Source organism: Pezoporus flaviventris, unplaced genomic scaffold (genome assembly GCF_033815535.1).
Source record: "Pezoporus flaviventris isolate CSIRO_AGI_PZ_B2104156 unplaced genomic scaffold, CSIRO_AGI_Pfla_v1 ptg000047l, whole genome shotgun sequence".
Classification (NCBI taxonomy): Eukaryota; Metazoa; Chordata; class Aves; order Psittaciformes; family Psittacidae; genus Pezoporus; species Pezoporus flaviventris.
The window spans coordinates 2,711,838-2,735,879 of record NW_026892595.1 but is presented as its reverse complement, the minus strand read 5'-3'; the positions used below and the strand labels follow the sequence as shown (position 1 = coordinate 2,735,879).

Genomic DNA, 24,042 nt, shown 5'->3' with positions numbered 1-24,042 from the left:
TATCTGCGGGCAGTACGAGAAACAGTGAATCAAAGCTAACCACTACATTCTGCAAGTAGGCTGTTCACTTTGAAGCTTACAACACATTATTGAAATGTGATTAATTCCTTTGCTGATTAATACTTAGAAGAAGCCTTCACCTAAAATTCTCATTCCTCGTAACAGACTGTGAAAGTCAAAAGAGGCCTTTGCCTAATTATTTTTTCTCTCCCTGCAGATTATCTGTCTGCCTCAGAAGAGGTCTGTGAAAAGGACAGAACATGTGCTTCAGAGTGAAGGCTGAAAATAATACATTTTCTTTCATGTACTTCCCAGCTACAAGTATGCCTGCTGTTCTTTTGTCTTCTTTTTCCTTTCTACCTCATTCTGTACAGTCATGTCTTAATTGTAGCTGTTTTAAGACTAACAAAAATAGCGCTTTACCTATTTACTAGCATCTTTTTCATCACTGAAGGTCATTCTACAAGATAACCAGCCTCACTGCTTCAGAACTTCCCCTCATTTTAGCCTATTCCCCTTCTTTAAAGCCATCAAGAGGGAGCAGAATGAATAAGTGGCTGTAGGAGAGGAAAAGTGAGGAGACAGGACAGGCAAATGAAGACAGGCAAGAAACAGAACAGACTTGCCTGGGAGGAAGCCCGAACACAACCTGACCAAATGCTACTGTTTGATGTTTTGAATTCACAGAATGGAATCAAAACAAAAAAAATGAACACAGTATTCCGTTTGTGGCCTGACAAGTGTCAAATAGAGTGGGATGATGACCACTGTCTCTCTGTTGGTGATTCCCTTATTGATGTAACCCAGATTGGGGAATTCTTTGCCACAGCAGCACACTGTTCACTCACATTGAGCTTGTGGTCCACCAGGACCCGCAGGTCACTTTCCACAAAATTGCTCCCCAGCCACAAGGTAGATCCCAGCCTGTGCTGTAGGACTGGGCTTTATCTAGGTCCTCCTTGAACTTCATAAGGTTCTTGTTTGCCCACTCTTCCAGTCTACCCAGGTCTTCATGCAGAGTGGCTCTCACTTAGCCTTGTTGAACTTCATGAGGTTGGCACTGGCCCACCTCTCAAGCATGTCAAGGTCCCTCTGGATGGCATCCCTTCACTCCAGCACGCCAAACACGCCACACAATTTAGCGTCACCAGCAAACTGGGTGAGGGCACACTCAATCCTACTGTCCATGTCACCAACAAAGATGTTGAACAGGATCAGTCCCAACACCAACACCTGAGGGACACTTTTCTCTTTGTAGCTGGTACAGTTGCAGTTATCTTAGCCAAGTCACAACTTGAGTCCCCAGCTGTTCTGTTCCTAACTAAACATTTTTTTAGCCGCCTTATTCCTACCAAAATTTCTTTACCCTAATATAATTCTACTGTATAATAACAGGTTTTTTGCCCCACCATACTGTACCATAACCTTTCTTTCTCCCTGAAGAAACAGAAAATACTGCATCAAGGAAAGTCAGGGGCTTAAACAACAAACAACTTTTTCTTTGATGCAGGGTGGCCCTGACCTGAAAATTAACAGGCCTTGTATGGATGCAGTTGCTTTTTCATAATGAAAGAACAGCAAGTGGCTGGCCTATTGCCACTTGAGCCCTGTTACTGATTTGGTTTTGCCACGGCACTACAAGAGCAACAGGCACTGTGTGATGTATAGAAGCAGGTGCAAAACAAAAGACTGCACTTTCTTTTCACAAACTACTTGTTTTAAAATAACAGGCATAGATAGCCACACAGGAGCATAGGGAGCTTGGGGCAGTACTAGTTTGCCTTTTATCAGCAGCTAAAAAGCTTTTTAAGTAGGCATTTCAGTAAACTGAGTGGCAAAAGTTACTGCACATCACCTTCCAGACCTGCTTCTGCATCTGTGGCTGCACTTGAGAAGACAAGATACAAGGCTTAGGAAACCAGCAACAGACTAATAGTTGAAAGAATTAAGATTTTACAAACCTGTAAAAGAAACATGAAAAGGCAAAGCACCCTGCCCAGAGCTCAAATCAAAAGAAAAAGAAAAACTTATCTGCTCAAACCAAAAGAAAGACAAAAGAAAAACTTATCTAAGAAAGAAAAGGACTCAAGAGTTACTTCTTCCATACAGAAAACATCCCAGCATCACCATTCTAAAAGAGTGATGTCCTGTATCATTAATCATTGCTTTATGCTGTACACTTGGAAGTCATCCATCATATCACTTTCCATCATGCTGAAGGTAGCAAAAGTAAATGCAAGTGCAGTATCCTACTTATATATTTAGCATACATGCATTACATTTTTACTACAAAGCCATCTATCTTCTCTGAAGTGAGCTGAAGCCAACCCACTTTCCTGAAATAGGCCTTTTAAGAAAGAAGGAGCAAATGAACAACAGCTGATTCATTAGGACAGAAAGCTATTCACCTCCTCATCCAGGCTGTTGTTGTTCTGCATGTAAGTGGATTACTTAAATGTTTCTTGAAGAGCTGTGGCTTCAGGGCAGGAGCAGACATCCAGGAAGAATTTTTCATAGAGACTAGCAATAAGTATAGCTCTATAGATGAGAAGGATGAACTAGAAGTCTTCAATATCAGGAAAAGTGAAGAGGAAGCTTAAAAAAGAGGTGGGTTGGTTGTGAAAAGTGGGGAAAAGTCCTTAATTTTGCTTAGCAAAGCTGAAAACTGAGATGTGTCTCAAGAGACTGTGTGTTGTAGGCTGGGGTCAAACCCCTGGTTTCTTCAGCATGTATTTTATTCTGCTTTACTGTCTTCTTATTTAATTTGCTGAATAATTAAAGCATTTAGCTCTAGTTTGGTGGGGGTCATGTTTTCTTTACCTTAGTAGAGAGCAAAATTCTATCAGTGATTTGCAACTGGCTGGATTTTCAGGTGAAATGAGAGATTTTATAGTGGTGGTTAAGACTGCTTTTCCCTTGTTAGTAGGGTGTTTAGAAACAGTTGGCAGAGTTCAGGGGATGCATAAATTAAATCAAGATTTAAAGGCATGTATATGTCACTTCAGGCATGCCTCTGTTTATGTGGGGTGAAGTAAAAGTTCTGAGGTTTCACTGAAATGCATACCATTACAAAAATGAGGCTGCTTTATCTTCAACACAAAGAACTTCACTGAAGGAACAGGGCAAGTTTGGAGGGGAGTGAGAGAAACAATGATGCAGGTGACAAAGCACATAATCCTGAAAGTGCCTTTGGTTAAAGGCTTGGGTGATTTCTCCCTTGTCTGTTTTGTGAAAAGGGGTTATTTTGTCTCTCTCATCTTTTTTGGCTGCTCTTCTGTCTCTCATTAACCACCAGCACTTTATGTCAGACATGTTGTTCATCGTGTTGCTCCAGGAGAAGTGCTTTGTCCGTGCAAGACAGGAGCTATAGTTTTTTTCTGACAGGTTCTAAAGTGCCTGTAGAGAAGTTCTCAATACTTATTACTAGGAAGAAGGAAAAGATTCTTTTTTTCTTTAACCCATTACCTATGGGAATCTTTTTCTGGTATCACTCCACTGTGTAGCCTGAATGTCACTGTGTCCATCTGCTCATCGGTGTATGTCATACATCACCTGTGCCCCGTGTGCAGACCCCATTTCTGTCTTTTAGGGTAGAAATTTCTATTCCAACAGGGCTTCACTCTCAGGAGGGCTTCTTGTTAACTTTATTGTCTTCATGTGAAATGCTGGTTTGTATCTCCATCTCAGTAGCTTAAAGATCTGGGGTAGATTTGTGTCCCTTACATTTGGTTACACTGGATCAGTAAAAGTAGTGAGTGATCGATAATGGTGAAGGATGTTATCAGTAGTTCTGCAGAGCTCAATATCCACTTACTGTGTTTTCATGATCAATAGTGACTCAGGATAAAAAGTAACTATTTCAGCCCTTTCTGAGAGTGCATGTTAGTTATTACTAATGTGCTTGTGATAATATTACACTTGTAATATGTTAATGAATAACACAACATTAATGGTTTTATGTTATGTTTTCTATAGTTATAGGGATATACAGCAGCTGGCATGTTGGTTGGTTTTGGTTGTTTGTTTTTTTTTTTCACTTCTGATGCTCCCTGCTGGTTTCGGGTGGCTTTCACTCAAACCACCTCCTGCCATTTATCAAGTTTTGCAGAGGGAAACTCCATTTGTAGGACATTAACTGTCAGTTTGAACATTTTGTTTTGCTAACCGTATCTAAATGAAAGGCCATCTGTCCCTTTCACAGGAAAACTCAAGGCAGACCAAAATGCTGGAATGTGAACTGAGAGGCAGTCAGAAAGAGTGATACACCCAAGACAACATGGGAGACAGGCCTTTTGTGGACTCTAACAATAAATCCAAATCTGCGGAAGGCAATAAACTGGCAAAAGAAGTCTTACTCCAAACATATTCCATTATGGTGGTGTGAAGTTTCTACAGAGATATTGATGTTCCTCTGCCTTTAGACCAGGTACCTGATGCATTTCTAGACACACATATTGGAGAGGCTCACCTTGGCATCTTGCCTGTGCTTGGTTCCCATCTAGAAACTGGGCGTTTCTTTCTCTGTCCCTTAAAAACAAGTTTGGCAATTTCAGAGCTTGGCTAACAGAGTTTTCTATGAACTGTAGCTGTCAGCAAAGGAAGGGAGACCACCACTGTTCCCACCCTGAAGAGTGCCACAAGCTGTGATCTGTGTGGCACACACTTACCCTCTGATTCTATGGGCCCTGCTACAGGGCAAAGAAAAACAACCAAGTGTGCTACCGAAACTGTGAAAAAGCCCTGTGACTCAAGTCTTGTGGTTAGGGTATCTGCCTAGAAGAATGCTCCCAGACCCGAGTATAAATTCGATCCAGAAGCTGTTTGCCACAAGCAAGGTACACTTGTAGGAGCTGGCACTGTGGTGCAGCCTTTAGGTTTTCCTGCACGGGTATAAAGACAGTAGGCAGCGCTCAGTGTTAAAAACTCTTAAACCTCTCACTGCCAGGAGAAGATAAAGGCTCTTATCACAAGCTGTTGCAGCGCGGCTTGCCCCCAGATGAAGGCCTGGGGTCCGCTCTCCTGCAGTGCGGTACCTATCTGTCCCGTACCGCCCTACATCCATCCTCGCTCCATCCGCCTTGGCGTGCCCCAGCACGGCGTAGCCCTGCCACGACTGAGCCTTGGCTCTGTGTCAGAAGGTCCATCCCGAACCGCGGCTCGGCACCACAGCCCATGCCCTCCTCCCATCCTGACGGAAATGGCTGTGCCCGGCTGGCCACAGCCCGATTAGGCTTCCCCGCTCCCATTGGCTAGCTCGCCGCTATTCTCTCTTCCTATTGGTCAGCGTCTCTACCCGGCTGTGTTGCAGTTGGCTGCGCCCTTCCGTCACTGTTAAGTCTCTCCTCCTGGGCAGGCTGCACCGCGGTGGGGCGATGGTGCGATGCGGTGACGTTGTAGTGGTGGGGCGCCGCCATTTGCGGGAGCGGAGTGACGAGCCATGTGGCGCGTGCTGAGCCGGGCCGGAGCCGTGGCCCGCCGCAGGGCTGCCGTGCCTCTAGGGTGGAGCTGCCGCCGGCGGGTGTGCGGCCGACAGCAGACCCTCGCGTCCGCAGCCGGCCTGCGTGGGGGGAAGGTCCTGGCCCAGAGGTGACGGTGGGGGGAGAGAGAGAAGGCGACTGCTGAGGGACGGGGCTGGGCTGAGCAGGAGCGGGGCAGCTGCGGAGGGACGGGGCCCGGCGGGGAGGGGGGCAACGGAGGCAGAGGGCGGTGGGAGCTGGCTGCAGCGTGGACAGGGGCCGCGAGGGCAGGGTTTGGGGGTGTTTTGGAGCGCCTGGTCAGGGAAGCCTTGTTGCTTAGTTCTTACTGATGGGGGGGAAACCGGTTGTGCACACGACGTGTGGCACTATAAATGTAGCGCAGGTCAGTGTGCAGGACGTGCACAGGCTGTGGGGTTAGGCGAGGTGAGCTCTGTGCTGGGTCAAGCTTGGAGTTGGATTTCCTGCACTACCACCCTCTCAAAGCGTTATATTTGATACAGCTGTTCAGCAGCAGCTGCTGCAGGGCTTTCAGAGAAGTGAAAAAGATCTTGTAAGCACCTGTCAAATGTGTGATTGGTATTGTGAATTGGAAGTTTCAGCAATCTAAAAGCATGTAGACCCCCCAAAATACAGTTGGTGCACAATGTCAGAAAACCTAGCCATTTGATTGTTTCTCCTACTTCGTCCAGAACCTTATGGATGTTGTTAGTACTGAGTGACTCTTCGTTCTGTTGTTTTTATTTACAGTAGAACGTGTGCCACCATCACAATGCCTGAAGTAAGCACAGACCACCTGGATGAGCAGCAGGTGCAGCTCTTGGCAGAGATGTGCATCCTGATTGATGAAAATGATAATAAGATTGGAGCAGATACCAAGAAAAACTGCCACTTGAATGAGAACATTGATAAAGGTATGGCTTAATTGAGCCTTCTGCTTGAACAGTTAAGTTGAATGAGTGTTTTCAGAAATCCAGTCATGATTACATTAACAGGTTGATCGAACCAGAGCAAGTGCTTCCTCACAGCCCCCCTCCTCCCCCAGCGTGCAGTATCTAATTTTAAAAGTACTGCAGTATGGAGAAACACACAATGGCAAGCAGTAGCAAAGGAGAGAAATGTGTCATTGTGGGTATAAGCTGCATATCTCTATAAATACTTCTGAATCCCATTTTGGTGATAGAAATCCTATTGTCCTGTTATTATGCTATTATGGATACCTGATTCTATGTAGCTTTTCCTAGAGAATGCCACTGAGTTGTTTTCAAGTAGAAGAGGCTTTGATTTTTAAGTTCTTCACACAGAGTTCTGCTTCAAATACTGCTAACAGAAAAGACTTTTGTTGGTGTCATTCTAATTGATTGTGGATTTTATTTGAGGTTGGTCAGATTCATGAATCTCCCATAGTAGTGTGTGACCTCCTTTTTTGTACTCGGGGAAAACATCTTCCTGAAGAGTGAGGAATGGAGCTTTGAGCAGTCTGGTCTAGTGGAAGGTGTCCCTGCCCATGGCAGGGGGTTGGAACTGGATGAGCTTCAAGGTCCCTTCCAGCCCAAACCATTCTGTGATTCTATGAATAACAAACTCAAAAGGGGCAGAAAAAAGCAAAATTTCACTTAAGTGAGCCTATCTTCCAGTGTACTTTTGCAATTCATGAAGTGTCTTAAAATTCCATACAGATTTTCTTAGGAATTTGAGTCATCTCTTTTTGATAATAAATTTTTGGTTACTGAACCTTCCTTCAAAGCTTGCCCAAACATGAGTGTTCAGAATGGCAAACTGACCAAGTTTAGAAGAACTCTTCTGTTGCAGTTGTTCTTAACACTTCTCTAATTTCATAATGTTTGCATAAGACCCTAAATAATAACTGAAGTTTTTTATCAAATCCTTGGTTTTTAACAAGTGAGTTTTTAATTAGAATACTCCAAAATGAGGCTGTTCTAAGCTCTTGAAATAACTCTGTATGTTTTTTCTCTCCTCTGTTAAACAGCTCTCCGTGTTTTGTTTTTCTGTTTTCAGGTCTACTGCACCGAGCTTTCAGTGTTTTCTTATTTAATACAGAAAATAAACTGTTACTACAGCAGAGGTCAAGTGCAAAAATTACATTTCCAGGTTAGTACTAAAGCAGACTGTATTTATCAAAATGTTCTATTTAAAAAAATATGCTGGCCTAATCTTACAGTGTAACTCATTTTAGGTATTAGAATTTACTGCTTCAGAGGGGAGGTACTTCTAAATACTCCCCTTGTATTGATGTTGAAAGATGTACGTACCTTGTGGATGATGTAAGACAATGAGAACGGTAGCTTATTGCTATGTACGTTCTTAGGAAATGATTGTTCCCTGACATGGTTGATCCTGTTTATGCAAGCACGGAATTTGTGTTGTTTACCTTCTCTGCTGCAAGATTTATTTCATGGAGCTGCAGGAATTGCTCTGGTAGCTGTGGAGAGTGTTCTCATTCCACTGGTAAAGAAACGTAGGTGATAAGTAGCAGAGCCCTGCTGCTTGGAAACAGCTGCATTGTGCTTCAGTGAGATCCACAGACCGTTAGCTGTGTATGTCTTCACCAGCACTTTTTTAACTGTAGAAGAAGTGAGACTGTGTGGCCAGGCAATCTTTGAAACTCCTGAACCCCTACGATTGAATGCAGATGGAGAGACATAAAAATAATGAAAGAAAAATAGCTTACACGAGATGTGTTTGAGGAAGCACAAAGCTGTTTCAGAATTTTGGAAGGAAAATGAATACAAGTGTTTCTAACCCTCTCCTGGAAGAGAGACCTCGTTTTCTTTCCTTGACTGCTAGCTACTGAAAATGCTGCTGAGTAGTCTGTAGGTAACCTGGCTCTACTTTAGATGCTTTTTAGCTGGACTGCTACAGATAAAAGGTTGGCCAATCACAGCTATTCTACATAACTGAAAAGTAATTTTTCATATACTTGAAACAGAATACACAGGATGTGTCCTTTAAACACAAGCATAAACTGTGTATTTACTTCTACTTACAGGCAGCTGCTCTTGAAGCTCTAGGAATATTTCCAGTGTTCTGTTGCCTATAAACTCCCCAAAGTAATTTTAATTGTCATTTGCAGAGTAAACAAGGCTTTCATAAACATGCTTTCTAAGTAGGTTTTGTCATGGGTATGAGAATGCATGTCTCCATGTGAATCAAACTAACCTGCAGTGTACTTGTAGAGGCAAATTTTGTTGCAAAATAGGTGAAGTATGAGGTGAAAACACCTTCCTTCCTCTCGTACCCTTCTCTGCAAAAGAGAAACAGTTGTGATGCATTGAATAACTGCTCTACGTCTGGGGGGGGGTGGTTTTGTGTTTTGTTTGGTTTTTGGTTTTGTGTTTGGTTTGGGGTTTTGGTGGTTTTGTTGTTTGTTTCTTTTTTTCCCCAGTACTTTGTGTGTCAAAAATGTACTGATCGAAACTTCTTGCAGATTGCTTTACCAACACTTGTTGCAGTCATCCTCTAAGCCATCCATTGGAACTGGAAGAAAATAATGCCATTGGTGTTCGGAGAGCAGCACAGAGACGACTCAAAGCAGAGTTAGGAATTCCCATGGAGCAGGTAACAGAAGAAGGGAGGAACAGGAATTCTTGCCAATTTACAGACTAACTGTATCTGGCAGCCAGGGTCAGCCTGAAACCTAAGAACAGGCTTAACTTCGGAGATACAGGGAACTCAGTGAACTTCATCTATGTTCCAGGGTCTCGAAAGTTCATCTCAGTAATTAGTATTTTAGAATATTTGGCTCAGACTGAGCATGAGCCAAAAAGTAAATCAGGCTGTGATGAAGGACTGCGTTGCTTCATGTCTAGCCTGTGTTTTCCAGCTGGGCAGGCCGTTCTGCTTGCCCAGGGGAAGGCAAAAATGACACCCTTCCTCTAGGACAACAGCAGAGTGCTGCACACTTTTGGTAGGACTGCTGCTCCTGGAGGGCATCACTGTTAATGTGCTGCCAAGAGCCATGTACAAGCCTCTCTGCAATCCCAGGTTTCCAATGGGAAGTAGTGTGGCCTTGGCACTCGGTGTTTGTACAGCCTGCTTCTCGTACCTTCCTTTCTGGTGGCAGTTCGGGAGCGCACAGAGAGCAGGGTGCAGCTGCCTGAACTATGATCCTGGTCCAGATCTCTTCCCAGGTTTTGTAACTTTACATTTGTGCCCTAGGACACAGGAGGAGCAGCGCGCGACTGGGAAGCATAATGCAGTGGTGGTCCCCAGAATTAATTACCCAGTCTGCCACTTGCCCAGATCTCTGGTAGATGAGGGTGTGCATGGTCTGTCATACGCAGTTCTGGCCCTAGCTTTAGAATGTCTTTCCCTTGGGAGGTGGAGGGTAGGTGCAAGCAGTTGTATTCTATTGATGATTCACATCTGGCAGAAGTTATTTAGAACTTCATGTATAGAATCACAGAATGGTCAAAGTTGGAAAGGACCTCAAGATCATCTGGTTCCAACCACCCTGCCAGTAACTCTTTGTGAAGTACATTGCAGTTGTACGCCTGGGGGAAAAATAGTGTTTAAGGAAGCAGGTAACAGCTGGGAGTTCTACTGCCATGCCTAGCAGTGCAAGTGTTCCAGTTTGGCACTGGCTCTGACAAGTGTTTTGGCTGCAGGTGACTCCAGAAGAAATCCAGTACCTGACACGGATTCACTACAAGGCCAAGTCCGATGGGATCTGGGGAGAACATGAGATAGACTACATCTTATTTGTACAGAAGGATGTAACTCTTAATCCTGACCCTAATGAGATCCAAAGCCACTGCTACGTGACGCAGAAGGAACTGAAACAGCTCTTGGACAAAGCTTCCAGGGATGAAGTTAAGATTACTCCGTGGTTTAAACTCATTGCAGAGGCTTTTCTTTTTAAGTGGTGGGATAACTTGCATAACTTGAACAAATTCATTGATCATGAGAAAATACACCGAATGTAACTGGGGAAAAGGATGCTGAAGGCTGGCAGTGATGTGCTCTCATTGACACGATGGTAGCTCGTGACTCAGTTACTGTCTGCAGAAAACTTGGAGCATGTTTAGTAATGTGTTCTCATACAGAGATGGTTATAGCCAGTGGTTTTTTTTCCTGTCTTCACCTTTTAGTCCCCCAGCCCTGTTTCTCTTGGGAGTGTTACCATTGATCTCATGTAAAATGGGTAGTGGCAACATAAGAAACATCTGGGCTCATTCTTCTCCACTACCTGATGTGATACATAAGATCCTCAGCCTGAGTGTGCCGACTTTGCTCTTGCTCCGTTGCACAACTCCACACCCTGTCCTGCTCCTCCAGTGGGCCTGGCCCCTATGCAGCAGCAGTGACACACGGAGGCAAGCTCTGCACTGATGCTGAGCAGATAGGTTGCCTGAAGAAAAACCCAATTAATTCAAAGTAATCAGGATGACTTTAATTGCAGAAAGCAAGTCTCTTCAGCTAGTGTACTCTATAATTAACTGAGCACATAAAAGCTTAAGTAATTGGATTGTCTGTGTGGATAGTTTCACTTTGAAGTGCTGCAATATATGTCATAGCTTTAGATAATAAGCCAAACACCCCCTCTGCCCAATGTTGTTTTTTTTTCCCCACCAACCTTTTCTGGTCAGTTTATGGCTAGATACTGGACATGTCTTAAAAAAAGAGGAGGGATGTTAATTGTAGCACACACAAACAGTACTTATCTAACACAGGAATTAAATGGCTTTTCTCCAATTTTCAGAAAACAAAGGCATCCTGACAGGAGTTTTTTTTTCATACAGCATCTGCTGTAATGGTCACTTCCAGACAGCTCAAACTCCTTATACTCCAAAATTCAAGATGAACTACTTGTGGGCTTACATCAGGTCTTGATTTTGGTTCACCAGAAGTTCCACCATGGTGCAAGAGCTAATCTTTTTTGATCTTGATGTCAAGGCTTTATAAAGTAAAAGGCTTTATAAAGTAAGACATATAATGTAGGGTGTCTCAATTTGAGTTAATTATTCTTGGGCTTCGTGGTTTATTTATCAATTGTGATGTCTTCTGTTAGCGGATAGCTCAACATACATCTCTGAAGTTAACTTCTCCCAGAGGTGTCTTGCTGGAACAGTATGCCTTCCATACCATTTCTTGCTGTGTGTAAAACAGTTGTAACCAGTCTGTGTTTGGTTTGAGGTAAAACTCCTTTTTCCCAGAGGTTAACATGCTCTTTTGTGTCCCAGTCGTGACTGCAGCACTGAAGCTTCCCATGTGCCAGCATCTCCCAGTTTTCAACACTTAGAGGTTTTTGTTAGAGCAAAGGTGGTTGTATGTGGGTGAGGGAACAGTGATTCAGTATAACCACTCAATTATTAATTCAGTGCAATCAGCCACATTACCCAAGTAATGCATTACAGTACTTTTCAAATACTTAAAATACATTATCTTAAAGACTGTCATTAAAATACCTAAGATAAACTTTGGACTTGTTTTCTTTCTGAACTCTTCTTACCTTGTTGTATTTTAATAGTGACAACAATAATAATTTAAGGATTCTTGCTGTTTTGTTTTTAACATCCCCTTTCACTGGATTCCCATTTAAATCTCTGCATTTTAAGTGTAGTGTTCAGGAAGCATATTTATAATGCATAACTTTACTAACCTCTGGGTAATTCCTACCTTGTTCTTGACCAACCAGTGACAAAAAGGGAGTATTTCACTTTTGTCAGTCTTCTGCCTTGAACAGATAAAGCATTCTGCAAGATCAAGGTATAAGCTCTCTGAGCTTCAGGTATCTAAGCTACTAACACGAACCATGTATTTTTTTAACACTGTAATACTAGAAGGAAAAAGAGGACTAGAAATCGGTTTTCACAGACAGAGTTTTTATTTGGAATTCAGAAGACTCCTTTATCTTCTCTGTGTTTTACCAGATTTTCTCTTTCCAGCCAGCAGATGTTTTGGCCTCAAGTTAAATATGTGTCTGTCTGACTCCCCTTTCCTGCCCAGGCGATTCATCTTCTTTTGAGCTTTCTTTGCCATGATCTTGACCTTCTTCACCATCTATTGAAAAACAAACACAAACATTCCTCAGTAACTCAGGTGACCAGCTTTACCTTCCAAAAACTACTGACCTAGCTGATTTTAACAAGGAAATGAACTAACACCCAACATACTCTAGGACAGGCTTGATGCAAATGATGCTAATCCTCCTTAGCAGAACTGTTCTTCTTCCAGTACTCCAATGCTATGATTGCACTATCCATAGAATCCCTAACTTACTGAAGGAGGAGCTCCACAGTTTGTAGATCTCTTCCTTCGTATGTGCATTTGAGACAAAAATTTACAATGTACTTCCTTAGTCTGTAGTATTTGTAAGAATGAACAAGGCACTTTTGAGGTATGGAGTTCAAATGAACTGAACTCTGGACAAACAGAACCAGCCAGTGTGATGGTTCCCAGAAGCTGCTTTAAGTACAATCAAGCTGATTTATTATACAGACATAGAATGGTTAGTGTTGAAAAGGACATTAAAGCTCATCCAGTTCCAACCACCCTGCCATGGGCAGGGACACCTCACACCAGACCAGGATGGGGCAGCCACAGCTTCTCACTACCAGTGAGAAGGTGCCAGTGCCTCACCACCATCACTGTGAAGACTTTCTTCCTAATATCTAATGTAAATATCCCCTCTGCCAGTTTAAAGCCATTCACCCTTGTCCTATCACTACATGTCCTTGTAAAAAGTCCCTCTCAAGATTTCTTGTTGGCCCCTTAAGGCACTGGAAGCTGCTCTGAGCCTTCTCCAGGCTGAACAAGCCCAGCTCTCAGCCTGTCTCCACAGCAGAGGCAGTACTCCAGCCCTCTGAGCATCTCCATGGCTTCCTCTGGACTTGCTCCTACAGGTCCACATCCCTCTTGTGTTGGGGGGCCCAACATTTAGTTTGCTAAGATTTAATTGCTGTAAAGGTAAATAACTTTAACAAACCTTTTCATCACGAAGACCAGAAACATCCCGTGGTGTGCGAGAGGAGCTGCGACTGCGTGCCACGGATTTAGGAGTTTCAGATTCATCACGTTTACGTTTCCTTGTAGTACTGCGGGACCTTCTCACATAATGGGCCTGAAATTCAAAACATCACTTTAATCATGAAACTCAGAAACAACTGTCCCGGACATGCTCCACTTCCATACAAAAAGCCAGGAAGTGGACTGCTGTGATACATTATACTGGTTATTCCATAGTAACATGAAGACCCTGTCAACTGTTGGTCCCTGCCTTTCTGTACTCCATTACAATACAAAGCTTGGTAAATATCAGCATACTCTTTTCACAGTTATTCACTTCAGTTCTGATTTCTTTTCCAAGTAGATTTGTACATAACGATAAAGAGACACACACAAATTAACAGATAGCAATAGTGAAGCAATTCTGCAACAGCAAAGCAGCAATGAAGAAACCTTCCGTGATTAGTGTCCTGTTTACAGGACAAAGCCCTGAAGAATTTTAGACATGAAGATTTACCATACTACAGCGTAAGTATTGAATTCCTTCTCACTGACATTGCTCCTAAATCAACATGGCACGTCGGCTCAGAGCAGTGCAAATGCTTCCTTCAGATGTGTAATGTTGACACTCCTTGGTCCCATAATACTGCTGGATTTGCTGTACAAAATGCATTTTTTAAAGATGTCTGATAAAATGAAATGTCTCCCACAGGCAAATCTGTGTTTGAAGCTGCCTTACATCTAGAGAGGCCAGCTGCCCTCAAAAACTTCAATTACAACTCACAGAACTCATAAACTGTAAAAAGATGAGCTTGATCTGTCATTATTACTATTTCAGACATAGCAGTAGCTCATCCAACAAAGCACACTGGAAAACCAAGTGCCTTTAGCCAAATCCTGTTCGATCCTACACAAACTCCAAAAGAGTCCTAATAGAAAGCAGTGTGTATATAGATATATATGTGTGTGATTAGTGATAAATGGTGTCTTTTCAGCCTACCCAACATATTTTGATCACGTCACTCAAAAATTCCAATACTGCCTTGTCTGGGTTTCCTATTTTCTCCTTAATAGATCCCACCTCTCACCTTTCTAACTGTAATATGCATGCTCAAACATGCTTGGAGAAATCCAGTGTCTAATGAAACTGATCTCCTTTAGATGAGCATTGTGTTTAAGCAGCAAAAACTTACGTCATCTTTGTTAGTCATGTCGAGTCCAAGATCTGTCATTTCCTTCTCTAGCACCTTCCGCTGGACCTGTAAAAAAGACAGGTAAGAGAACATGTTTCTTTCCAGAAAGTATGGTTCTATCTTGTTTCTTGTCTTAATATACCACCATAAGCCCATTACATTGACCACACATTTACTCCTTTGGTACATCTCACAGGCAGATGATGGAAGTCATAACTCCCTGTTTCATCTACTGCAACTAAATTCTTTTCACCCGTAAATCCCCTTCGCAGGCCTGCAATGTCCCAGCATTCCCTAAAAGATCTTTCAAATAGTTTGCCTTTTTGGGGGGGAAGGTGACCAAGAGCGGTCACTTCAGTCAGAAATCTCTCCTCCCCTCCTAAAAGACACACTTCAGGAAAGGTAAGAAATACTGGGTGCCAAATCAGCTGTATACCTTTTCTCAAGATGTCTTCTTGTCAGATATTATTTGTAACCACCCTGGGCTGCTCACAAAAGCTTTTCCTCATTATATGAATTTAAAATAACAACAATAATAATAACAATATACGATGCAACCCAATCAGATGAGCTGAGTTATATTCTTCAGAACTTTTTCTGCAATACATATGTGGAATTTTACATGAGACACACTTGTGTGACCCAGACCAAGAAGGGCTACTGTCACTCATCTGGTTTGGCCTCCACAATCAAGTAGTGGCCAGAACTCCTGGGAGGGCAGCAGGAAGCAAACAGCGAGCGAGAGGGGCAAACATGAGAAAAGGTTGACAGCTGTACTACCTATTATTCTTGTATGTTCCTTTAAAGTTATTAAACATCAGGAGACTTTGATAGCATGTTCTCCACTCACCTTTTTAGCTGTTCTAGGCATCCTTGGACCTCGAGTATCTTTCTCCTTTGACTGCAGGATTTTCAGTTTCTTCTTTTCTCGGATCTGTAGTGCCAACTGCCGGATTTCCATCATCTCTTCATCTTCACTTTCTGGTTCACTGTCATATTCTCCAGCAGCTTCTCTCAGCTCTTCCTCTTTCTCCAATTCTTCCAGTTTCTTAGATTTTGAAGAGATGAAATGAAAATCAAGATGCTCATCAAATCCTTGACGTACAATCCAAAATGTGACCTTTTTGTGTGGCCCAGAGCCATGACAGCATGCAGACCCTTCAAAGAAGGAGCTACATCACTTAACAGACCCCCTCCAGCCACACTTAATGCAGCTGGTGATACAGCTTACTGTGAACCTGTGGGGCATACAACTATGCAGACTTATTTGATCACATTCCATTACAGTCTGGCTGTATTTGTGTGACAGCCCCAAAGCTGCCCGCTGTGTGAATGCAGATGTGCTATCCTGTGAACTGTGCTGTTTCTGGAAACACATTCTGAAAAAAAACTTCTATTTCTACATTTAGCGTGAGCCAGCAATTCAGATGATCCCAACTGCACAACTGGCAATCACCAGGGTCTGCACTCGCTGCCTCTCCTCCACAACCAGCAACAGACAAGAACGTATCATTATTAAATAAAAACGTTATAAATTGAGAACTCAGTCCATTTTCTTTAACATCATATTCTAGCAGACATAAATTTGATGGGTCAATTTCCTATTATTAATAATACATAAAAGTTGATAGCTACATTCCTTCTGGCTGTAGTCAAAGAATGAAGAATTATAACTTCTCCTGCAAACCTCACGTTTTGGGATGGAGAACATCATCATCATTCTGACAAGGTAATCTGTCCTTTATCATTCAGTATCTTTTCCCATGACAATTGCAAACAATGTAAAAGAAATTGTTCTTGTGACAGTTTTTAATCTACATATACAGTAATTTACGTTAAGCAAATAAAGGGATAAAAAGGCAATAAAAGTGTAAAAAGAATAATGGAAAACTCACTCTCATTATATCCGGATCAATGTAGTCAAGTATATTATGGCCTTCCCAGATCTCTGGTATCTTATCGTATTTTTCAGATGAATTCATTAAGTCCCAGTATTCTTAAAAATATAACAAAAATTAATAAAGAGAAAAAAAAACCTGAATCATTCAATGACAGAAAACACTCAGATCAAAGTTTAAAAAAGTGTCACATGCCTAAGCTAAGTGGCAAGAATTTGGTTACATCTCTGATACATTCACAAAACTTCTGATCTCCTTCCTACCATCAAATACTGTTCAATAATGACACGATCCACTACCAAGCTGTAATAAACAACAGATACCCAGCTGAAACACAATACATGCGGTCTCTCCCATACTGATACTTTCTCAACAAAGACAGCATCAAGAATTAATGAGGTTGGACAGTGTAAAACGGAAGGGAAAACCCAACTGAATCATCAAACCAGCCATTATATGTCTGTGACGCTAAAATGGGAAACATCCGAGCAACGTTACGACAAGCAAAAGTCACTGCAAATGACAGTTCTGGAAGAGAAGTAAAAAGTACAATATTCAATAAAATGGTGGCCTACTTAGTTGGAAGGAGGCAGATTTAAGCATTCTCCTTTATGACTGAAATAGCCAACATTTACTGTTTAATAGTAATACTGACTCTGATACAGTACTTACTCTGAAGATCCAAAATATAATCGTCTCCCATTTCAAGTTCAATATCTCTCTCCTGCAAAGACATACATAGCTTTATGTACCATTCATTTAAAATCTATGGGCTAATATACCAGATTCTAAACCCATCTGCTGATTTCCTAATGAAGAGATGCCACTTACCAGTTTTCTCCTGGGTGTGTCTACTTCCATACGTTTCTTACGTGCCACTGCGCCCTCAGGTATAAAGGGCAGCCGCTCCTGAATTGAATGATCCACCCCAATAGAGAAGAGGGAAAAAAGTTGAAATCATTTTTTTTATAATGCTATAAATCACCATTGCAGAGTACTGAATTTCCAAAGAATACCATATTCCAACAGCAAAGGCAGTTAAAAAATAAGCAAATTTCACCATATTAATCTGTTCACATGTTAAGACATGGCCTACCTTGTTATCTCTTTTGGTTGGCATGGCCAAGTGTAATCTATTCAGCACTTCATTCACTTTATTTCCTTTCATTTTAGTATCAACACGATAGGCCAACAGTCTGTCACAGGCCTGAAAGTGCAACATGGCAACATTAGGTAAGTAATGAAGCCTTCCTGATACAACAAATGACACAGCAGGCTTTCAGGCACAAGCATCTAGCTTCACATCTCATCTCCTGTCTAATCTCTTGTCTCTCAAGAAAGCACTGAATTATTTCATATGAGAAGTATAATGGGAAAATACATATGATCCTTTTTCTCATAATGACTTGACAATAAGAGAAAGTAACAGGATTTGGCAACAAAAAAACCCACATTTTAAAAAAAATTATGGTTTGTATTAAGACACATCTTTCCATTTGCAGCCAAGTCCACTGAGGCTCAACAGCCTACAAAGGAGAACATGCTAGAAGTTTATCACTACAATGCACAGTTTAACTGAGATGAAATTCATGAGACAAAATGTCAATTATTCATCTGGAATGAAATTGAGTGAAGAGAGACCTACCTCTGTTTTAACCTGGATTACACCTTCTTCTGTTAGAGTGCTTGTCTCTATCACAGACAATCCTTCTGCTTCAAAAGCTTCAAATATTTTCTAAAATAGAAAAGTTATCAAAGAATGACATTCTGCCCATTTCTTAATATACCAATCCATTAAGAACAGGAATATTAACCCAGTATCAGTACACGCAACTTGTTACTATTTTATTAGAATGTGTTTCTAAAAAGGCGACAGAAACTTTACAACTGCAGTTCTATATTTAATCTGTTTCTTCTTTTATAAGCACGTCTGTTACTTCTTTTATAAGCAAGTAACTACTTTCTAAAAGGCACCTATAAATGACCCACAGGGGAAAAAAAAACAAAACAAAAGAAACACAAATTCTGAGTGTCCCTGAACCTGTACATACAAATGAATTAACTCTGCCTATACAAGGAGTGTTGCTCAGTGGGAGCTTCTACTGCAACTGCTGAGCAACACCTCTCAAATCCAATGCTCACTGCCTCTGAACTCTTACTGAAGTTATTACTGAACAAGTCTGTTGAGTTTGGTTTGGTTTTTTTTTCACTTCCAACTACAGTAGCAACTCTTAAGTTCTCACATCATCAGAGATTTCTGAAACTATTAAGGACTTGTTTCTTGTTTGGCATTTACAATATTAACGCAATGATATACACTAGACAGGTCTTAAAAAGATACAGGTCAAGACCTGGAAAGCTACTTTCCATTGCACTACAAGCAGTTAGATAAAGAAATGGTCATATAAAAGGTTTTGCCCAATACAAATGACAGCTGTGCATGACAGTTGTACACCGTATTTTTGTAAAGAGAAGTAGGAGTAGTTGTCTAACCTGACTCTCTTCAGGAAGCTCTGAAATCCTCTTCACATCACATTTGTTTGCAACAATTATAAGTGGCTAATAAAAAGAAATACAAGAATCATAACTCAAGTTATCATGTTATAAACCCCTGGGGTTTATTAATAATGTAAACCAAACCTACCTTGTTAGCAAACAATGGCTTAATATTTCTGAAGAGCTCTACTTGCTCCTCCAGGCTATGCCCACACTGCTCAGACACATCCATCACATAAAGCACAGCAGCACGAAGATGTGCAAGTGCAGTTATAGCCTGCATCTCAATGGTGTTCCTGTCCTCCAAAGGATGGTCCAAAATACCAGGAGTATCCACTACCTAAAATTAACATAATTGTCAGGGTTATTACAGGACAATTGATACACTATTTTAGAACATGTACTTGATTTCTCACCAATCGTGTCTTTTCTAAGACAACGTTTTTTCCCATTAGTCGTAAGTCAGACTGTAAACCTGGCCAAACTGAGAATGTGAAAATTGAGTAATGGGAGAAGAATGAGGTTTCAGAATAACCAAGACTCTTGGTATTGGAAAAGTATGGAAAGCCCTGCCCCAAACTGGCTTAGAATTTGACATTGATAAAATGTAAACTGGCTTTATCACTAATTCCATTTTCACGCTTCCCTCAAATTGAAAGAACACCCATACATGTATATTTTTTTAACAGATTTTGACTACTACCCTGATTTGGCACACTGCCCCTTGCACAACAGCTCTCAAGACACAGAAATGCAACTGACTTTGCAAAACGGGAACTTCACTATAACCAGTTTTTCTTTATGGAAAATGCAAAACAGTAACGGTTCTTACCTGCCAACGAAGATACTTATAATCCATATGGCCCACAAAGAGAGATTTTGTGGTAAAGGCATAGGGCTGCACTTCTACATCTGCTCTTGTAACCTTAAAACAAGATTTATTCACACACATTTATTGAAAATCTCAAGTTGCAAGCAGAATGTCATAATTACAATACAGTTTCTTTGCTACTAAAAATGCTAAAAAAATGGCTATTCTGTCTTCCCTGCAAGCATTTCTCCATGAGAAAATATGTTAATGGGATACATGCTGTTTTGGAAAATATAATGATTTTTAAGAGTTAAATCTACCGTTATTTCCCACTTATCCCTCCAGGAACTTCATTCAACCTCTACTCACACATTTGAATTTGGTACCACTCCCATCAGACATCAAATTGTTTAAATGTTACCTTGTTTTAGTTAAATGGTATCCCAGTATTGTTTTTGAACAAGAAACCAAAAAACCACTCACATACCTTATTTATAAAGCTCGACTTTCCAACATTTGGGTAGCCACACAACAGAAGAGTTCGTGTGTTGGGATCAATGGTTGGCAAACGAGACAAGTGTTGTCGCACTGAAATGTTAAAAAGACTTAATTTCATTTTTACTGACATGGAATAAAAGGTTATACGCTGAATTGTTTCTCTACAAATTAACAGCTTTTCTGACATAATTTGATTGCTCATTTATGAAAAGGTGCATGTTTGTAAATTCCACAAGTATCTACACACAACAGGAAAAGGAAGTTACTAAATATTTGAAAACTGAAGATCCCTGTCTTTTAGCTAGAATGACCCCATCAAATCAGGCACATAACCTGAAGAAATAAAAAGCCTGAAATAAGAAGCAATGTTTGGAAAATATTTAACACGTTAATGAAAATAATGACAAATAAAAGCAAGGCTGTGACTTTTAAGCAAAGAAAAACACTTTAGAAATGTTATTAATACCACAGAAGTTAAAGAATACTCAAAGAAAAAAAAATATTTACTTAAAAAACAAATTCTAAGTATTTGCGGATCTTGAAACTATCTACGTTTCCTCTGCCTATATTCTGTATTACCCACATTCTTCAAACTGTTATAAAATGTAGGAGTAAATTTTACATCCAATTCACATGCCTTTTTTTAGCCTATTCATAGCACAAACCTTGCTCCAAATATTCCAGGCTTTGTTTCTGTCTTTTGATAATGGTGCACATTCGTCCCAGAGCGGCGCGTTTCAGCTGTTTGCAGCGGTAAAGAGAGTCACCATATTTCATCAGCCGCACATAGTCTTTAGCAACACTGTGAGGACAAGAAAAAATAATTTAGCCATTTCTGCTACAATCAACCAGGCAGGTACAAAATCAAAGAAAGTGATGTCCCTTACTTGTCAATCAGATTCTTGGCAATATTAATCTGTCCCAAAGCCAGCTTGTAGTGATCTTTGTCATAGAGAACATTCATCAGATCTGCATAAAAAGGATGAATATCCTAAAACAAAAGCACAAAAGAAAATTAAGCCTAGTACTTTCCTTAAGACAACTGTAACTTGGCAACTGTGTAAAATTGTTCTCGTCCAGTAAGCAACACAAATGACAATAAAGCAAAACAGTTTTCATTACTGCCTTATGTAAGGAAAATAATCTGCTAGGTCATTAAAATATAAATCCTTCAGCTTTCCAAGGAAGTAACATCTTTGGTTCAAACCTTTTAAACAAAATATTTCACCCACGCACGTATTTATCTGCAGAAATTTCATCATGTGATGCTAAACAAAACACAGAAGATATTCGTGGGAATTCTGCTGTAATATTCACTGGATATGAAAACACCAGGGAAAAATATGATTACAGGTCAACAATTTCAGTGTGAGCAGACTACTATAAAAGAGGCCCACTGGACATGTGGATCTAGTTGCAGTTATCAGGAAGCCAACACTATGCACATCTTGTCTGTGTGTTTCCAACACTGTCTTCTAAGAGGCAAAGAACAATGTTTATGTTGTCAAAGTAACTTCTGAGGAACTGAAGAGCGGGAATCAAAATGACATTTCTTACTTCCCGCAAGTATGCTCTAGGGAAGACTAACCACAAGCACTATTTACACACGCATACGCAAAGCAGAAATAAGCAGACATGACATACTTGAAAAACATAAATACCTTATTTCTCTTAATTCAACTTCTGGCAAACATATCTGATCAGCTAAAACCCTGTAAACCCCATCCTTTTGTGGCCATTAACAGGCACCATTTACAGTTCCTTTCTTAGCAGATACATACTATTTTTACAGAACATGTTTGCCTAACATTACTCTCAGTAAAATCTACCAGGAATGAGTCAGAACCGTGCACATAGTGAAGTACGCAAGATGTTGCTCAGGCCAAAACAGACTCAAATTAAACCAACAGGCTGCTGAAGAAATGTTCCTGATGTCATGAAAGCAAAGTTCCTTTACGATCAAATGACAAAATACTTACATCTAATTTGGGGAAATCCGTTAAGATCTGAGTGAGTCTATCATGGTAATTCTGTTGAGTGTATTTGATTTTTCGCATGTAAAAATGCCGAATCCGATGGATTTGATAATGTTTATGAATGACAGTTGGGGTCTTCCGCTGAGTCTTTGACAATGTCAGATCTATGAAGTCCTGCAGTCAATAAAACATGAATTATTACATGAAACTGTTAAGTTCTCTTAAAGCTATACACTTTTATCGTGGTGGAGGCGCATACGGACCAGGCAGGCGCACCCATGCCGCACATGGTGTGACACATATGCGTTAGCATAAGCGCTCACCTCCAGTCAGCAATAAGTCTGCACACCCCCTGTCCGGTTGTCATTTCAACCTATAAGGGCGGGCCATCGGGCACACCGGAGGCGCAGGAAGCGGAGCGGGGAGGACAGGCAGATCTGTCACCCCTGAGCGGTGAAGCACTGTGAGCACACAAGTGGAGAGAACTTGGTTTCGAGCGAGCGCGCAGCCATGAGCCCAAAGGCACGGGTCTGCGAATCAGGAGGGATTTTGGTGGAGGCCACGCCGACACCTCCGCCAGGCTGCGGAGAGCGGCAGCTTCAGGACCCCTGCTCAGGCCGCAGGGCCGCTGACAGGACCCCGCACTTCCTTCACACAACCCTTCCAGTTCTTCTCAGGGTACACGCCGCCAGGCCCAGGAGCACCAGCCCACGGCGAGCCCGCGAGAGGAAGCAAAGGCCGATGCCACGCCGGCAGCACGAGGGAGGGGGCTGTCCTGAGGCGCGGCAGGAGCCGCCGCCGGGCCGGAAAGGTCGCCCCGTGCTGCGGGGCGCGAAGGGACGCGGGGGAAGCGAGACCGGTACCTTGGCAGTCGGCACCACCGTGATCTTCTTGAAGTTGTACAGAGCCATGGCGCCAGCCCCAACCCGGCCGAGCCGCACGCCGCCGGAAGAGACGGTGGGACCGTCCCTCTCGCGAGAGCTCCGCGCTTCCGTGCAGAGGAGGTGGGAGAGAGGCAGGGCACGGCCGGGCTGGCGGCGCTGTGGGGTAGCCTGCAGCTGCAGTGCGAGCTGTAGGGCTGGGCGTCCCCAGCGGCCTGTCGGCGTGATTTACATCAGTCGTGTTTTGTGCCCTGTCGGACCGTGAAGGCAGAATGCATTTTCACCTTGTTCGCTTACATGAGTAAAGGCTAATCTCCATTATCACAAGGGAACGTAGAATACGCATGGTGGAAGGGACCCCGATAACCTGGTCAGTGCTGAAGGGCCCCTGACCCTTCTGCTCCCCAGCCCATCACTCACTGCAGTGAGCAGTCAGCTCTGTTGCCCAGGGGTGCCACCCACCCGATGGGTCAACAGGAGCAGCTCCCTGGGTCACCCTGCCGGGTGAAGGGGTAACTGCCTGTAGGGGTGCCGGGATGAGCCATATTAAACTCAAGTTCTAACCATTTTCCTAGTTCAGGGGCTGTCTTCTGCACCTGCGTGTGGAGCCAAGTGCTGCCACAGGGAAAGGGCCAGGGATTCCCAGTAGCCGTATGCCTGGGGTGCCAGGAACTGGAGGGACCGCAGTGCATGCATGCTGTACATCAGTGTATGTATGCATACATACATATGTGTGTATGCAGCTGGGGGGGGTCTCCAGAAGCCAGCTGCTGGGTGATCTGAGTGTGAGGGTCTGTGTGGCCTGCCATGCACACAAAGACACCTGTACTGTGCGTGTGTTCCCACC

The 24,042-nt window shown here is 42.3% G+C and overlaps 2 protein-coding genes across 5 annotated transcripts; one reads left to right on the top strand and one right to left on the bottom strand.

Moving 5' to 3' along the window:
* Positions 1-5,503: 5,503 nt before the first annotated feature.
* Positions 5,504-11,418, top strand: IDI1 (isopentenyl-diphosphate delta isomerase 1). 4 transcript variants are annotated; one of them, XM_061468040.1, is made up of 6 exons: positions 5,559-5,632; positions 5,673-5,706; positions 6,228-6,388; positions 7,494-7,586; positions 8,923-9,053; positions 10,103-11,418. In XM_061468040.1, exons 3-6 carry the CDS (start codon positions 6,247-6,249, stop codon positions 10,418-10,420), a joined length of 684 nt encoding a protein of 227 aa, XP_061324024.1. In that variant the 5' UTR covers positions 5,559-5,632; positions 5,673-5,706; positions 6,228-6,246; the 3' UTR covers positions 10,421-11,418. The 4 variants fall into 4 exon arrangements, with proteins under 4 accessions (XP_061324023.1, XP_061324022.1, XP_061324024.1 ...); XM_061468039.1 differs by lacking the exon at positions 5,673-5,706 and having other exon boundaries at positions 5,504-5,586; XM_061468038.1 differs by lacking the exon at positions 5,673-5,706 and having other exon boundaries at positions 5,524-5,586; positions 6,225-6,388.
* Positions 11,419-12,298: 880 nt separating this feature from the next.
* On the bottom strand, positions 12,299-23,321 carry GTPBP4 (GTP binding protein 4). The gene is made up of 17 exons (XM_061468034.1): positions 23,178-23,321; positions 22,318-22,488; positions 21,226-21,329; positions 21,004-21,140; positions 20,328-20,428; positions 19,862-19,954; positions 19,178-19,369; positions 19,027-19,092; positions 18,179-18,268; positions 17,630-17,740; positions 17,365-17,442; positions 17,206-17,257; positions 16,531-16,631; positions 15,486-15,683; positions 14,636-14,701; positions 13,423-13,557; positions 12,299-12,497 (listed from the first exon to the last, which is right to left on the bottom strand). The coding sequence occupies exons 1-17, from the start codon at positions 23,223-23,225 to the stop codon at positions 12,345-12,347; spliced, it is 1,896 nt and encodes a 631-aa protein (XP_061324018.1). The 5' UTR covers positions 23,226-23,321; the 3' UTR covers positions 12,299-12,344.
* Positions 23,322-24,042: the final 721 nt, after the last annotated feature.